Source organism: Pezoporus wallicus, unplaced genomic scaffold (genome assembly GCF_028554395.1).
Source record: "Pezoporus wallicus isolate ANWC-B61680 ecotype Strahan unplaced genomic scaffold, APGP_CSIRO_Pwel_v1 contig_13740, whole genome shotgun sequence".
Lineage (NCBI taxonomy): Eukaryota > Metazoa > Chordata > Aves > Psittaciformes > Psittacidae > Pezoporus > Pezoporus wallicus.
The window spans coordinates 834,450-852,271 of NW_026639057.1; the positions used below are offsets into that span (position 1 = coordinate 834,450).

Here is a 17,822-nt window from a genome sequence, read left to right on the forward strand (position 1 = left end):
AATGGCTTACTGGCCTTTAGGTCAGCCTTATGTGGTGTAAACTCTTCAGTCTTAATCTTGCCTCTCAAAAATGTACTGAGAAGTGTAACATTCAAGTCACCTCACTTCCTTTCCTTGCTTTCCCTGCTTGTCATACAGGTAAAAATCCATTTCTGCTGTGTTTTTTGGAGACCATTTAATATTTACAGAGCACCTTGACATTACAAGTGTTACGTAATTGTGAAATACAATTTATTATTTAAAGAATTGAGCTTTTCAGACACTGTTGGCAGAAAAAATTTAGCTTAATCTATGGCCATTTTTCCCCAGCGCTCCCCAGAATACACCAACTGTCAGTACCTATGCAAGCTCTGCTTAGTTCACATTGAGAACATCCAGGGAGCTCACAAGCATATTAAAGAAAAACGTCATAAGAAAAACATAATGGTAAGTTAACAGATAAGATTTTCACTGGTTTGGGTTTTTTTCTTTAAGAAAAAGGGGGGGTTTTAGTTATGTGGTTTGTTTTCTTCGGTCATCTTCATTTAGGTGATAATTTTGTGTGCTGAGCAGAGATCTACACATTTCTGTTGCTCGTTTTCTGTTTGACAGGAAGTGTTTGATGATGTGTTTGTCCAGGCAGAGAGGAAAGAACATTCTTAGTTATTGCTTCTGAATTCATGTCTCTGAATAGTGGGCAGTTCATCATACTGTTAGTACCAGTATGCAAGGTAACTTAGGTGGGAAATATACTTAGTATTTCTGTTTCTTCCAAAAGTAGTATCATTGGTAGCGAGACCTCTGGAGACTGGAGGTGGGCTGGGGGTGGTGTTTTTTGGGGGTTTTTTTCTTTTTTTGTCTGACTTGTGATGTTTTTATCTACATCCTCTCTGTGATGGGTGAGTGGAATGATTAGTACGTCTAGACTAAAAAAAGACAGTTAAAGTAGGAAGGGATTCAGTTCCTGAGTCACTCATCATCTGCCTGGGTTTATGTATGAGTTTGATTTCAAGGAGAAGAACAGTTTCTTTATCAGATACTGTGGTGTTACTGTGTGCTTTGCTTTAAAGAACTGTTACATGCATGAAATCCAACGAAAGGTACACAGCTTTTCTTGCCAGCCCGTTTTTGTAAGTGCTGATGAAGAGCTACAAATTCCCCAGTATTTACGGGTTTGTGATTCACATGGTTACAATTACTTTTCCTACAACCATTCCCCAAAATTCTGTCAATTACTCCTGTTCCCATGTATTTACCATACTTCTGTTTGTAATTAATGCTCTGATTCTATCATATATATAAGCCATCACTTAGAAAACTCGAGTATCATAAATCCATTACATCTCAGACAGTAGCATTTCTGTATTATGTTTAGTTATTATTTGTAAAGGATTCTGGTTCTCTTGCTGCTAAATTCCATAATGGAAATATGCTAATAAAGTGGCAATAAACAAGCTCCATGTTTGATATAGAAACACTTTGGTACCATACTTTGTCATCTGGGCATGGAGATAAGAACTGAGGAATGAGGTTTCTTTATCACCAGATGGAAATGCTAGAGGACAGGGAGTGGTTTCAGTTCTTAACACTTGTCTTCAAATAGCTTTATGCGGTGTGCCACATTACAGTGATAAGAAGTATGTAACTGTCTAAATGTTGCTTTATAAAATATACCTATTTACAGCTCTAACTATGAGGTACATGCTATCAAAGAAGTCTAGCAGCAGCTGTGGCTTCCACACTCAAGAAAAAACACAAAGCACTGATGTGAAAAAAAAAAACCATAGCCCATTGAAAATGCACAAATTCTTTCTTACACTAAATTTATTCAAATCAGAACAGAAGAGTTAAGAAATGCAGCCTAGAACTGACTTAACGTTTTCATCCTGGACTGTGTTTTCTTAGTGTATAATTATCTTCTGGTTATTATTTATTTCTGCTGTCAGTCACCTGTTTAATTTAGTTGATGAATTTGTGAAACAAGTGATTGTTGTACTTACTCCCAGATGACTCGATGCATCTGACGTATTTCTTGCTGTTGGATTAGAAGGATATCAATTTGATGCACTAAAAATAGCACGTTCTGGCACCAGCTGTTTAGGCAGCAGTGAGACTCAAATCAACATTTCTTGGAGCTAGGAACACTTCTGCCTCGCATATCCTTCCTTCAAGAACAATCCACTCTGAGAAAAAAGTCTGTGTGACTCTAGAAGAACTTTCTTAGCTCAGTTACTTTTACTATGTAGGAACAATTACAGCTTTTCATTTCCTTGGATGAATTCTGTTTCAAAGCTGTCAGAAAATGTGGTTCAGGAATGTAACACAGCAGATTTCCTCCCCAGTTGCCAGTTGTGAAACAACACGCTCTCTTTTAAACACTGAGCATCTACTGTCCTCTCTATGAGCCACTCTAGTACATTTGCCAGTGAGGCCGGGCAGAGTTCCTACCTTTGAAAGTGTTTGGTCAGAGCACGATGTAAATAGAAGAGCACATACACTAAACAGTACGTTCTAGTATCATGATATAACCTTTTTCTCTTAAAATGTCAGTTTTTACTTTTCTCATCTAATAACTCTTCAGGAAAAACAAGAAGAAAATGAGCTGCGAGCCCTCCCACCTCCCTCTTCTGCACAGTTGGCTGCTCTGAGCTTTACCCTCATTGAGGCAGCAAATGAGCAAGGCATATCCGATGACGACTTCCGAATTCGTCAAGACATTGTGAAGGAGATGGAGAAAATTATTCAACAGCCCTTACCAGGTATTCACAATATTCCCCATTTAATTTTTCTTTAGTTATACACAGTTTTTGACACCATCATTAGTGGTGAATTAATGTGTTTTGGGCTATCTTTATATGATACAGTATTAATATATACAGGCATTTTTTAAAACAGACTGGCAGTTGACTTAAAGGAACCAACAAACCTACAAAAAAGGAGGAAAATACGATTGTGCTTATTTTTCCTTCTTTCTAGTATGCTTTTAGTCCATCCCTGGCAATGTTCAAGGCCAGGCTGTACAGGAGAGTTAGAACTAGATCTTAAGGTCTTTTCTAACCCAAACCATTTTATGATTCTATTGAAGCTATTGGTTCTCTTTTAAAGTGATGATTTCTGATGAAGTCTGGAAATTTCCAGGGCATGAAATATTTCCTACCTGCTTGTGTTTAAAGCCTCAGCCACTGAGGATCCTCAGGCTCTAGTACAAGAAACCTTTCCACCTATACCTTAATTAGCATTACTGAATGTCTGTGGCTGTTAACAGTAGAGATTTCTCCCCACAAGTGCACTTAACTAAACCTGTATGAGTGTAGCAGGAGGGGAAAATGAGAAGGAGTTGGAAATATATTTTTTCTTACTGGTTCTTTAATTGTTTATAACATCTCTCAGGGTAGATGAAAGTTCCATAAGGCACTTATATATTCTTTTTAAAGCATAGTTTTGGGAAAACAAGTCAGATCTTGCCTGTGAATGATTTTGGTAAGCATATTTTCAGTGGTGTGAAATATCTGCAGGTACCCATCAGTAACTGTTCATTAAAGCAAGCCGTTAAAATCCACAAGGGTTATTGCTTAACAGGCCATGTATATTTCTGGTTAATGGGACCTAAAATGAGGAGAGATGTACTCTGAGGTCAACTGTAGCTTCCCAGAGTCTCTTGAATTACCTTAAATAGGTCAAAATACTACATTTCCTTAATCACATATCAGTATCATACTTCATCTGCCTTTTTCTTGATTAAGTGCTTTATGTTGATTAAAAATGAGTATAATAAAGAAGAAAGGTCTTGAGTAGGTTAAATGCTTAGTTCGTAAAAATTGTCTGAGGTAAGTTGAATTATCTGGGTAAGTTGAATGATACAGTCTTCCTTCCCCCTCCTACCCCTTCAGAAGTACATTATGTTACTTCAATAGGGCATGTTAAACATTCAAATCCAATTTATACTACTGTTGGAAAACAAGATAAATAATGTAACAAGATAATCTTTGACATTTACTTCTTTGCATTGATTTCCCATCTATTCTCATCATTTCTCCTCTAGTTAATACACTGTGTGTTTGAGAGCTGTGTTTTGGAGCTATGGTAATGTTGACATTATGTTAACAATGGTTTGTTTTGAAATGAATCTGAACAGAAGAGAAAGTATTAATCTCATTTGCAATGAGTTTTCAATCTTTTTATTTAATCTATATTGAAACTGGGTTGATACTCTCTACTGTCCTTTAATTTTAGAAATATCTTTTTCCTTTTGCTCTGTAAAAATACAGTAGTAAGAAAGATTTTGTTTGCTGCAGGATGATGAGCTTTAGTTTTAGGAAACGTACTAAATATATGCTTAAAAATAAGGTGCTGTATAGAACAGGGAAAAGTAGGGTGGAGGTTTGCTAATTCGCTTGCTCTATAATATTGCTGTATGTGGCTTCTAGTGCCAACTTCTGTTCTGACACTACAGAGGCTTCCACTGATACTATATTAAGCATAAGACAAAGCAAAGGAAATTATTACTTTTACATAAATACTCATGAAAGTTACTACATTAGTGTTACTCGGCTGGCTGAGTTGTTTGGATTGATGAGCTGATGTGGAGGAGTAGTAGAAGTGGAGGGGGAGTCTGTAGTAGTAAATGACAGTTTATTACCCCACTTTTCAAAGCCCGCCATGTTCTAGTGAATCTGTTTCCCTAATAGAAAAAAAATAATTCATGCACAGTGTAGAAAACCTGGGATGTTCTGGCATGATTTTCTCTTGAGCTCACATTAGAACTATGCAAGAATTGTTACTGCTACAAAAAGCCACTGGAAATCATTGCAATCATGCATTAATATTATTTACAATAAATTAATTAGTTTTGAGAGGGCTAATTTCTAAGTAAAAAATAGAGAAAGGTTTCTTTGAAGCTGGGCACGTGTTAAGATTTATTTTCTCTTTTAAGAATTATTTTTATGTGGATCTGTTTGAGAGAGTTTGTTCAGAACACAAAGGTACTAAGAAAAAATACAAGAAAAAACGAAAAAACCTCGTCACTGTGCAGCTGGTTGAACACTGGCTCAGGCTGCATAGAGACGTTGTGGACACTCCATGCTGAGAGATCTTCAGAACCCAGCTGGCCACAGTTCTGAGCAACCAGTTATAGGTACCCTGCTGGAGCAGGGAAGGGATTGAGAACACTGTCAACTTTCAGTTGAAAATTGAGCCCTAATACATATTACAGGGAAGTTTTTATCTGCAAAAATTATATCATGAAGTGATGTTTATGGAGTGGAATGATATTTCTCATTATGCTATTATCGAATAGTTATTTTCTCATCAGTTTAGATCTGTTGTACATCTTTGCAGGAACTGTATTAACTACAAAACCGCTAGATGGATACTGTACTTTGTGCCTTGGATTATACTGAAGTTACATTTTATATGCATGTTTTGTAATGAATTATAGGAACTTGCTAATGAAATTAACAGGTTGTAGCACATATGGAAAAATTCTTGACAAGTGTACGAGGCAACAAAGAATGTTTTAAGTGTCCACCTGCTGCAGAGAATCAAGCTGTAGTCAGCAAAAGCTGTCAAATAAAGTCCTGCAGAGAGATAATGACAGTTATTAATATTTTTTGTTTATTTTTTTATTTAGAACAAACAAAACTAAAGCTGCATTGCAAAAATACTCTAAACAGGTTGAAAAGTTTTGGACCTGTGGTAATTACAGTAATTGAATTACCTGTTTTCCTGTGATGCTGTTTTATGGAAGTGATTAGTCCTCACGGGAGTGAGAATGTGCTTCAGTATTCATTCATCTAGGAGTATTGCTTTGGAGGGACAAGATCTAAAGGTATACGTCATCCATTAAAGAATAATTTATTTACTAGCTGCTAAATAATTACTTTTCTCTCTTCTAGACTGTTCACTGAGGATGTATGGCTCCTGTTTAACCAGATTCGCTTTTAAGACCAGCGATGTTAACATTGATATCAAATTCCCCCCGAAGGTGTGTAGTTACTATCTTGTATTAACTAAGACTGTTTTTTTAAATCAAGGCCATTAACATTTATTTCTGCTTCATTGCCTTTGTCTCCTCTTGGGACATATGGTGGTAGATTAGCACAGAGCATCCAGTCTTTTAGTTGGTGTCAGGTGTGCTGTGAACCAAGTAGGTAAAGTTTTCTGTGTTTATTAGGAGACTTTAATTCTGTTTTTTTGGACAATCTTATGCTTGTGCGGAAGCATAAGATTTTTTATTTTATAGTGGAATTCAAGGTGCCTAGTTTGGGTACATAATTACACAGCTTTTTGAAATGGTGCTGCAGTTAGGAAGCAGAACTGAGTCCTTTTTCAGGCAGTTGCTTGTGAAGTGTACCATGTCACTTTTTCTTTCACAAAGGCTGAAAGGTGGTGCTAATTTTTAGCTTTTCTTTGAACTATGTACAGCTTATCTTTGAAACACCACTTCAGTTGATTTCTGGGGAGAAAACACATTTGAAAACTATAACCTTTAAAAACCCCTGGGAAAGCACTGACATTAAATTCTTTATTGTTGTGTATTTCTGGTGGCATATTCAGCAATTTCGGTGTCAACATATATGGCAGATAATTTTGTATTAACTTTATGGTTCCATTAATACAGAACTAGAACAGAAGTATTAAGTAAAGAAGCTGTAGGCTAAAAGCAGGCTGGCTGATAGGTTCACTAGTACCTGTTTTCATGGTGCAGACTGATGCAGTTAACCTTTTCATTAATACTGACACATGATTACATTTTGAGAAAAGACATAGCACTCCTAGTTGTGCAATCCAGGTAGTGTTAAGCACAGTGTAAAATCAAATGGGTTAGTCTGAATAATGCAACCTGCTCTAATTTTCTTGTTTTAGATGAGTCAACCGGATGTTCTGATACAGGTGCTTGAAATCTTGAAGAACAGCGGTGAGATATAGTTACATCTCATTTCTATTTAATTAACATTCCAACTGCTGTTCAGTTTTTATGCTTAATTTTTCTGTAAACTTACTTTGGTTGAAAGCTGATCAATTTTTGTATCTGAGCTGTTGTTCTGAATGTGATTTTTATGAATACCAATGCTTCTGTAAGTGAGAGATGAGAACCTGCAGCAGGAGAATGGCAGCCCAGGTAGTCCAGTTCAGGCTGCCAGAATTTATGGTAATAGTGTTAGATGCCAGGTCAAAAGTATTTAGCTTTGTAGGAGAAATTCTGAGCAGTAAACCCAAAAGCCGCTTTCCACTTGCATATGAACATCGTTGGGAACTATTACAAGACTTCTGAAACTTATAGCCTCCTTGTTGTCTCAGGAAGTCATCTAACCCTGTAATCTGCATATCTTGAACCAAGTGTCACAAATAGCGTAGCATTTTTGATCCTTCAGGAAATTTGGATAGGTTGGCTCCTTAAGTGGCTCTCAAACTATTCTGATGGTATCATCAGTCATTCAACCTTGTGGCTTTCAAATGTTGTAAAGGTGCAAAGGTTCTAGAAGAGATGCCAGCCCAATTTCCTGACAAGGATTTCTCTTTTTTTCTTTCCCTGCTGGCTGTGTGATACTGCTGGTGTGAATCAAAAGTATCCAGAGAATATTGCTTCCTTGTTAACTGCACAGCACTTAATTTGCGTTGTTCTGTAAAAGCGTGGTGTAAGTGTAATAGTTTCAAAGACCCAATTGGGAAAACTATAAAAGACTTTAATACAGGATGTTTTTTTTTCTCCTTGCTTAGCTGTCTACTCAGACGTGGAGTCAGATTTCCATGCCAAAGTTCCTGTTGTCTTTTGCAAAGATGTGAAAAGGTACATGTCATTAAAAAGGATTTTTAATGAGATGCCAGTTTCTACTATTCTTGTTCACAGCAGCTGCTTCCCTGCACTCCTGACAAGAAGTATTACTGTCACATTTAGCTAACATTCCTGTTAAAGGGGAATTGCTCGTAATTGAAAATACAGTCTAGGAAGAAAGGTTAGCTTTGTTTTTGTGCTTCAGAGAGCTCATTAGTTGTAGGAGTCTGAAAATACCAGTTCTACTTTTAGTTAAATAGGGGAAAAGTGGAATGGTTTTCAATTAATACTTTAAGTTTCTGCCAGCGGCTTAATCCAAGGCTTTAAAAACATTTTGTAAGATACACATTGCCAGAAAGGACACATCATCTGACAGTCTCAGTAAATTCCTTAGTAGTAGCAACCTCCAAAATGAAACATGATTGCTGTATGTCCATGTTGCTTTGACTGGCTAGAGGTATGTGACTGAAAATTCAGAGGAAGTAAATGGAACAAGAGTAGCCATATCTTTTCCTGTGCTTGTAAATCATGCAAATACTTTGTCTAAGAGAATAGAAATAATTAATCTGAGAAGTAAACCAAAAGTTTTTAGAGATGCTGTTTTGTGGACTTCCCAAATTTAATATGCAGCAGGTCTGGAGTATTTATTTATTTATTTGGTATGCTGAAGATACACATGGAGTTTACGTTGTGTAAGATTGCACAATATAGTAATGGCAGAACTTAGAGCAAATTCTTAATGTTGTTTTATATTTTTAGCTGTAAGGAACTTTAAGTTCTAGATCCAACTGATGAGTTAACAGTAAAGAAAATGTGATTATATTTTGTAGCTTTTGTTTAAGAAGTTCAGGTTCTTACACAAGGGAGACACTGATGCTTGTTTTTATTATGGTAGATGTGATGCCCCACCTCCCTCCTGCTGCAGGCATCATCTGGATAGACAAGGCAGTAACTCTTTTTCTGGTTTACATTTGTAATTACAGTGGTTTGACATGTAAAGTAAGTGCTAGGAATGATGTGGCTTGCCTTACGACTGACCTGCTGGCTGCACTTGGAAAACTGGAGCCTGTCCTTATTCCCTTAGTTTTGGCTTTCCGCTACTGGGCTAGAGTAAGTTTATAAATATTAAGGATAATTACACGTGTTTACTTTACTTTCTGCTTTTTAAGTACTGCGTACAATGTAATGTATAATACACCATGAATATGTTTGTAGAAGAGAAATTCATGTCATTAATTCAGCTCTTACCTTAACAGGCCAGAATGAGATTGAATTTGCTTGATTTAACAAGGTGTTTTTACAAAAATGCTTATTTTACAACATGTAAGTAGCAGCAGTAGAAACTGCAAAGAACTGCTCCATGTCTAATACGTTTAGTACATCTCTGTTTATATAGTTCCTATAGCAGAGATCAATGCCAGGTTACATCCAGACGCATAGAATTGCCATCTCCATACGTGAGGTATCACACAGTAACACAAATATGTGATTGTTGAATGAATTTATGGTTAGGAAGATAAATGTGTCCCACAGTCAGAAAATGGAGAGAATAACATATATAGTATAACATAAGGCACTGTATGAATTACTATAAAGTTACTATAATTTGCATTTTGTCTGTACGTGGCATGGCACGACAACTGCAGTTTCTGAGATAAAAGATTTTCTGTATCACTGTAGTATCTGTCTCATTTCTTTAATATTTGTCCTTTTATGATAGATTTTACATTAAAATGCTGATGTTGCATCAGGAAAGTAATGATATATTCTCTTACAGCTCTGTCACATTGACTGTCAGGCTGAAGGTGGGATTCCCTCGTACTCCTTTGCCTTAATGGTGATATTTTTTCTTCAACAAAGGAAACCACGTATTTTACCATCCTATTTGGGCAACTGGGTGAGTGATTTGGTAATATGGTAACCTTATTGTTAAATTGTTGACATTGTTCCTGTGTTCTGCAAGGTCATGAAGTGTGCATCATTCAGTTGCCTAAGAAATTAGTAAACAAACCCCACTGGTACTTACACAGCTCACACAGCTGATGCCTGATGATTCTGAAAAGGCAGCTGCAATAGCCTGTGCAATTGTGTCATGCTGTATTTTGGAGAAAAGGCAAATATTTTCTTGTTTAATTCTCTGAATTTATTTATCTGACATCAGTTACTTTTAAGGGGGGTAAATGTCACAATTGTCAGTGTAACCTTTGCTGAAAACTTTTGGTTGTACGTATTAGAAACAGTCTTGTTTCAGAGCCATGTTGTTGTTGATAGATTGAAGGCTTTGACTCAAAGAGACCAGATGACCACCAGCTGAAGGGTGTAGAAGAAGAGGAGTTTGTACGGTGGGAGTACAAACCACCAACAAATGGTGCAGCTAAAAACTCAGTTGGAGCAGAAAGTAAAACTAAAGTTGACCAGCAAAAGGGTGGTGGCAAGAAGGCAACAAACTCAGAAGTGGACAACCAGAGTAATGCAAAGGAGAAACAAGGCAATGTAAGAAGTGGCTTTATTTCACTGAGAACCATATTCTATCTTACATCCCTGTATTTTATCTTACATCCCTATGTCTTATCTTTAAATATTAATATTGGGTGGAAACAGGGAAGGAAAAGTGGGAATTTTCATTTCTTATTGCAGTTGAGCGTTTTTCTCCATGTGTTTCAGTCTGTCTTAGCTTTCAAAACCCCTCACCAAGTTTCACTGGGGCAGCTGTGGTTAGAACTGTTGAAGTTTTACACACTGGAATTTGCTTTGGAGGAATATGTCATCAGCATACGGGTACAGGAGCTCTTAACCAGAGAGAATAAAAACTGGCCTAAGAGGCGAATAGCCATTGAAGGTAGGATAATACCCTGTGTTTCTAGCCATGTAGTCATCCTGCATTATTATCTCTAGCTGCGTAATACTTACAGGTCTGTCACAAGAAGTCTGGATAATAAAGTAAATAAGTAGTTGGAAGATGAAGTGATTTATTTTTTTGATATCTATGTTGTCAGTTACTTAGTCTGTTTGAAGACAAATTTTCTTGAAACTCTCATCCTTGAACTGCGTGTAAATTTGTCTCACTGGTTTTTATCTTTTTGTTCTTGTCTCTCTTTCATTCTTTCTGTAAGCTATTTTTTATTGCTTTTTAATAATTCTGATACTATGAATTTCAGCACCGTTAGCTGCGTTTCCAAAAGCCGCTGTGTATTTTGAGTGTTAGCAGCTCTTCGTTCATTTCCTCTGACCGAGCAGAGAGGTCAACTCTGATCAGAGTGAACCGGAGCAAACCCTTCAAAGTAACACACACACAGCACTCCACTCCCCCTGCCCCACCAACACCCTCCCTTGCTTGTTTCCCTGATGGTAGTATTTCCATACTGCCATGAAATGCAGTGTCATGTCATTGGCTGTGCTTCGGGGCCTGAGTATCCTGCTCTAAGGGAAGTGCTTTTTTCAGGGTGAATTTGGTGATAGTGCATACCCTGAGTTACGTATGTTGGGGAGAGAAACAAAGACAATTACTTTGTCTGTTAGTTCCTTTTAACTGGAAGACATCTTTATTTCTGTTCTTCAGCTCAGAAAATGTGTGAACACTACTTAACAGGGAAAGTCACAGAGCAAAGCATTGGCCTTAGGAATAGAGAAATTGGGTATTTGAGGAAGGTTGAGAAACCATTTAAGGTGATTTTTCATAGAAGCGTAATGACCTTTGATCACATTCAGAGATGTCGATGGAGAAGCTTTCCTGTAACACAGATGAGGTGATGGAGAGGACAAGGAGAAATAGGTCAAAGAGAATCGTAGAGTTACTACTAAAGGATGACTCAGTAAGGTACAGGAAGAGCAAGAAGGAAAAGTAAGAAGCAGAAAAACAAGGAATGAATTGTTGAGGCACATATTGAGTAGTGGGTCTTGAGATCACTCCTGTGGCTTTTATTTCCTCTCCTAATTCTTTTCTTCCAATCACTTTTAGCTAGAGAATTCTAATTCTAGTAGTGTTTATTCTCCATGTGGAAAACTAAAACCTGTAAGATGAAAGGGCAAATTATTGAGGAAGAAACAGGAAATAATTTCAAACAACAGATTGCATTCTGGTTCTGATACCTGCTATTGTTGGTCTTTGTGTTTCTTTTGTTTGTTTTATGAGGGTTTGTTTTTCGTTTTTGCTTTTGACTTTAAGTTTGTAACTGAAATGATGAAGTAACAGAATCTCAGTTTGATACTATCTTCCCAGGCAAACTTATAGCAACTATGCAAGTGCTCTTTTTACTTGGAAAACATGTTTGATCTAGAAATCGCTAGGAAGGACTAAGAATGAAACCTGGTGAGATTGGTTCATATAATCCTTATAACCTTCATCTTACTCTCAGAGATATTAATTTCTTAAGGGAAATGCAAATCCTTCAGTGAGGGGAAAAAGTTCAGGCAGGCCTACATTTATTTTGCCTTTGTATGTTTATTTTCATTCCTAGTTTAGAGATTGACCGTAATATAATGGTACAATATACCTGTGGTTTTCTTTTTAAATAACACTGTTCAGAATGGTTTATGATAGCCAGCCATTCAGAGCCACACATGTGTTGTGTTTTGTATGGAAGAAGTCCAAAAAACCTTGTGGGCCCTATGTTCTCTAAGCATATCCAAATACAAATCTGGATTGTATTAGAAGAATCTCTTTTTAACTGCTCTATCATAACTTAGGTATTTCAGCTGCTTTAGTGAAATGTAGAAATTAAAAATCACTAATGAAGTTGTTCCTTTTCTTCCTAGATCCTTTTGCACTAAAGAGGAATGTTGCACGAAGTCTAAATAGCCAGATGGTATTTGAGTACATCCTGGAGAGATTTAGGACAGCATATAAATATTTTGCATGTCCACAAAGTAAAGATGAGATTAAATCCAAGCCAGATACCAAGAAAAAAGAAAAAGGGAAAATGAATAATAAGAAATCCCCAAAAGCTGAAGAGCCCGTAGCCAACTGTTGCCTTCCACAAGGGGAAAAAGTTGTAGATAAGCAAAATATGGGAAGTGGATGTAACATACCAGAGAATGAACTTGAATGCAATGAAGTGGTAGAAGCTGTAGCCAAAAGATGTACTTCCAAGAACATGGACTCTTCACTACTTTCGACATTGGACTCTAGTTACGATGAAGACAAAGAAGAAGCATTATCCCTTGCTTCTAACGAAAGCTGTGAATTAAAGCAAAAATCACTTAAAGAGAGGGATGATTTAGAAACGTCAGTTTGTGTAAGTGAAGGTGAGCTAAGCCACCACAGTAACTGCAGCGAACATCATGACACAAATTCTAGTAATGAGTTTTCTGATGCTGAAAGTAGGCAGAGTTTGGTAACAGAGTCTTCGCAGAAGAATAAGTGCACTGGCACACCAGCTACCTCGCCCAACTGCAAAGCAGTGGTGGAAGCTCATGATCTCAAAGATGAAGGCAGGCTCTCTACAGAAGAAATGCATTATGTGTTTGATAAGTTTATTTTTACTTCAGGAAAGGTAAGCTGTGTATTTAAGCAGTGTTGGTCATGTACCAGTGAGCCATTATTTTTAAGTGACTAAAAATAAGGGTGGATGGGTGACAGGATTTTCCCAGTGATGGTTGCAGTCTCTGTTACGAATGATAGGTCTGGCCTTTTCAGAGTACCTATTACACAGGACTAGAAAGTACCAAACCATTTGGACTAGGTGGTTTATTACACCTGCCTTATGCAAAGCTTTCTGATTTCCACACACAGAGAAAATAATCCTGGGTTTTGGTTTTGGTTCTTTTTTGGTTTTTTTTTCTTTATTTTCCCTTCCTCTCCTACTTTCTTGTAGAATTTACAGGAGCTCCTATGCACTGTAAGAGCTAAATGCAGCCTGTTTAGAGGTGGGGAATCTATTGCTGTTCGTATGTTAACTGTTCTTGGTTGCATGACTTACATGGCAATGTTAGGGCTCTTGAACTATTAGAAGTAAAATTGTGTTTGTGCACCTTTTTTCTTTTCTCCCTCCATTCCTCTACCCCCAAGCCACCAACTATAGTATGCAGCATCTGCAAACGGGATGGACATTCCAAAAATGACTGCCCAGAGGATTTCAAGAAAATTGATCTAAAACCACTACCACCAATGACAGACAGATTTCGGGAAATACTTGATATAGTCTGTAAAAGATGTTTTGGTAAGTTGGAAAAGTGTTTGTACTCCACTGTGAACGGTGTTTTGTAATCTGGAAAAAATGGGAGCAGATGGGTTAAATTCCTTTTTCCAGATGTTCAGTGTGAAGGAGCTCTGCCAGGTACTTTAGGCTACAAACTGATCAATATTTTTAGTTCCATATAATCTGTGGTTGTGATATCAAATTCTTATAACAGATTTGAGAAACTAATACAACACAGGATTTTTTCACTGAGTTTGTAAAAGGTTTTTTGCGTTCCCAGGAGTTAAGATCTGGGCAAAACTAAGTTTTGTGTGTGTCAATTTTTATGGCTTCTTCTGGAACAAAGCCCATTTTGGGTGCTGTGGTGGGTTCACCTTGGCTGGACACCAGGTGCCCACTAAGCCTCTCAGTGTTTGAATAATTACAGAAGAAATCAAATGTCTGAAATAAAATCCTAACAACTTTAGTGATACAAAAAAAAGCCCAACACATATTCAGGGAAAGTAACTATAACAGAAAAGAAAGAGAAAGGTAACCAAGACTTTTCATTAGCTGAAAAAGGTTTTTGAGGTAGCTGAATGTCACATCTGACTGTGTTTTAACTTGTTTTTACTTAGATGAATTATCCCCTCCTTTGTCTGAGCAACAAAACAGAGAACAAATTCTGGCAAGTCTGGAAAGATTTATTCGTAAAGAGTATAATGGTATGTAACATAAGTAGTGATGCTTGATAATGCTTTCTTTATTCATGTTGTTCAGAGCATGAAGATGTAATTTGTCTCCTTATTGCTCATTTTCCTTGCTTAAAGCAGTGGCATCTGTTTTCCTCTATATGCAAAGCTGATTTGCAGACTCCTGAACTGAACATCCCTCAATGCTATTCCATAGAAGTGCCCCTAGAATGGAGTAAGAGCTGCCAGAGTAATAATGCAGATACAGGATTATTGTAGTTGGGGCAAAAAAAAAAAAGTTTGAATAGCCCCTGGCCAGTTTGCCTTAGTGTTATCTGGGTTGTGGGGCAAGTATTCTTGTTGCCAGCATTAAGTGTCTTTTCTTCACTATGAGTGTGGTGAGGCACTGGCCCAGGGTGCCCAGAGAAGCTGTGGCTGCCCCATCCCTGGCACTGTTCAAGACCAGGTTGGATGGGGCTTGGAGCAACCTGGTTTAGTGGAAGGTGTCCCTGCGCATGGCAGGAGGGTTGGAGCTGGATGAGCTTTAACGTCTCTTCCACCCCAAACATTTCTGTGGTTCTATGATCTTAGAAATCTTAGTAACCTTTTTATCTTCACGTTTCCATACAAAAATAGAAAAAAGTATCTTCCTATAATGATGGAGTTCAAGGCAAAGTGAATTTTTTGTAGGTGTTGTAAAGGAGTGCTAGAGCCAGGTACCAAATCCAGGTCTCCTGAATTCTGTCCAGTCCATTGCTTTGCACAGCAGGCCATCCCTTCTGCTGTAGCTGGCCTGTGATCAAGGAACTGCGAGCAGGGCTTCCATCCACCCGCTGTGCCCTCCATTTACTGACAGCAGCTGAGGGTTGAGACCTGTTACAGAACCTTGAAAAGCTTAAGATTTCCAATTCTGTTAAAGGTGAGGAAAAAGCTGTGAATAGGTGTTAAATATATTTTCCTAGCATTGCTTTCAACTGAACTGATAAATGTATTCTTTTCAGTTAAGTTTCCTCTCAGTTACATAATTTCACTTTACAGGAAGGAAAATACATTATAATACTGTGTTTCAAACAACAATGTAAATAACTGTGAAAGAATGTTCCATAAAGTATATTAATCTTACTTCTTATATCTTCTTAAACAGTATGTTGTAGTTACAGAAACTTATTGGTTGACCAAATTTATCTAGTAAAATATGCAACCTAGATAAAGTGTGAGTGGAACCAGAAATACTGCTTGGAGTACCTTGAGAATAACTCTGTCTTATCTGTGGGTAAGGCTGTACTGGTGACTAGGTTTACACATTATTTTGATTTATTTAAAACAGGAAAATGCAGTTACTAAACTTTGCACCACATTTGGAGATGCCATCTAATGGTTATAATAACTCTGTAGCTTACCTCACTCATAAGAATTATATGGGCTTTATCCTGCCTTACTTTCTATGAATAATGTTTCAAGTATTGCTCTTCCTCCGTTATCAGAGGTGAAGTGTTAGAAGTGACACTGTGAGTTCTCTAACTCATTTTTTATGGGCACCTGCACATTTAAGCAGTATTCTACAGTAAGCGCTTAACTATTCAACTATAAGAGAATTTGTCTTTTTTTGGTCTACTCTTTTGATCAGACAAAGCCAGACTTTGCTTGTTTGGCTCTTCAAAGAATGGATTTGGGTTTCGGGACAGTGATCTCGATATCTGCATGACGTTGGAAGGCCATGAAAATGCAGAGGTAAGAGTTCTGAAATTGATAAAATGTACTATTTTAAATCCAAGAATTCTTAAAGGATTTTTTAATTCAGTTAAGATTTCTGAACACAGAAGAGGTTGGATTTTACTAGTGGCACATTTGCTTGTTGCACTCTGCACAATTGGACAAGATACCGCATATTTTACTTTTAATGCCCTATAGACACACATACTGTACATCTACATACTGTAGATGTCCACATAGAGAATACGAGTCAACAGTTTACCCCGTGCTGGCTTACTGCTTACTGATTTTTGTGCATAGCCTTTTCCTCTATGAAATGTATGTTTTATAGTAAATGTCCTTGTTGGGATAAGATCCATGTTCACCATCTGAAGCTGTTATATTTGTTTTTTGTAGAAATTAAATTGCAAAGAGATAATAGAAGGTTTGGCAAAAGTTCTTAAGAAGCATCCAGGTAAGTGTGTTAAAGTGTTACTTGTTTTGTATTTACATTTACTATATTTGTAGTTAATGGAAATGTTTTATGTACTAAAGTGTTGCTTCCCCAGGTTTGAGGAACATCTTGCCTATAACAACAGCCAAAGTGCCTATAGTAAAATTTGAACACAGACGAAGTGGCTTAGAAGGAGACATCAGTTTATATAATACACTGGTAAGCACCTGTATGTGTTTAGTTTTGTGTTCAAAGAAAGCTTTTTAATTCACTGTAATTTGTTCAAATAATAATTTGAGGGAATGGTTTCGAAGCCAGAATTAAAATGCTGTGTGTTTGTTTTCTTCCCCTGCATGGGTTAAATTGAGTGGCCTATACCCTCAGCCCAACCCAAGTAGCTCTGTAAGCTGATGCAGAGCAGCACCACACAAAGTATTTTTGTGAATGCTTTTTAGAAGCTGTTAGTGCCATATTCATTGTGGCCTTTCTGCCCTTGTGAATATCAGTGCATCTCATCCCAGCCTTCATGTAACACAATGGATTTGCATGATCTCTTATATAATGGACTCACATTCACCTGTGAAGAAACAATTCGTGGAACTTGTTCCAGTGTGAGTCATCTTACAGACTTCTTTGCTGGCGTTTTCCGAGGTTCTTATTGTTGCTACTGCATTAAGACTGCAGCAATCATACCATTCAGGTATATTTGTGTAGGAGAAGTTGAATGAATTTTAAGGAATACTGTTGTGATTATTTTTTTTTTTGCCCCCAGTTGCATTATGCAGCTCCTGTGCTTGAAGTGCAGACTGGGCCGTAATTAACCATAAATGACATTGAAACTCCTGTTTGATTTCCTTTCTTGTATCCTCAGGCACAGCATAACACAAGAATGCTGGCTACATACGCAGCTATTGATCCTAGAGTGCAATATCTGGGCTATACAATGAAAGTTTTTGCAAAGGTAATACAAAAAGAAGGTACTTACTTGTATAATACAGCGTTTTCTTCACAGCCACTGAGTTAGCCTTTTGCTAATACCAACTGGAAAGGATATGTCAGAATATTACTAACATGAAGTGCACTTTCCTAAGCTTGCTGTGCTCCATCTGATTGTG

The 17,822-nt window shown here is 37.3% G+C and overlaps 1 protein-coding gene across 3 annotated transcripts in view; it reads left to right on the plus strand.

Annotated features, from left to right (window-relative positions):
* The window catches only part of TUT4 (terminal uridylyl transferase 4), a 48,208-nt gene that overhangs the window by 14,400 nt on the left and 15,986 nt on the right, over positions 1 to 17,822 (plus strand). For all 3 annotated transcript variants that reach the window (XM_057413544.1, XM_057413546.1, XM_057413545.1), the window contains exons 4-19: positions 310 to 426; positions 2,561 to 2,738; positions 5,874 to 5,962; positions 6,844 to 6,895; positions 7,699 to 7,768; positions 8,737 to 8,863; positions 9,531 to 9,650; positions 10,025 to 10,246; positions 10,418 to 10,592; positions 12,509 to 13,245; positions 13,761 to 13,911; positions 14,508 to 14,594; positions 16,189 to 16,292; positions 16,671 to 16,728; positions 16,823 to 16,926; positions 17,579 to 17,668. In XM_057413544.1, the coding sequence (XP_057269527.1) occupies positions 310 to 426; positions 2,561 to 2,738; positions 5,874 to 5,962; positions 6,844 to 6,895; positions 7,699 to 7,768; positions 8,737 to 8,863; positions 9,531 to 9,650; positions 10,025 to 10,246; positions 10,418 to 10,592; positions 12,509 to 13,245; positions 13,761 to 13,911; positions 14,508 to 14,594; positions 16,189 to 16,292; positions 16,671 to 16,728; positions 16,823 to 16,926; positions 17,579 to 17,668 (2,481 nt within the window). The remainder of the gene's footprint in view (positions 1 to 309; positions 427 to 2,560; positions 2,739 to 5,873; positions 5,963 to 6,843; positions 6,896 to 7,698; positions 7,769 to 8,736; positions 8,864 to 9,530; positions 9,651 to 10,024; positions 10,247 to 10,417; positions 10,593 to 12,508; positions 13,246 to 13,760; positions 13,912 to 14,507; positions 14,595 to 16,188; positions 16,293 to 16,670; positions 16,729 to 16,822; positions 16,927 to 17,578; positions 17,669 to 17,822) is intronic.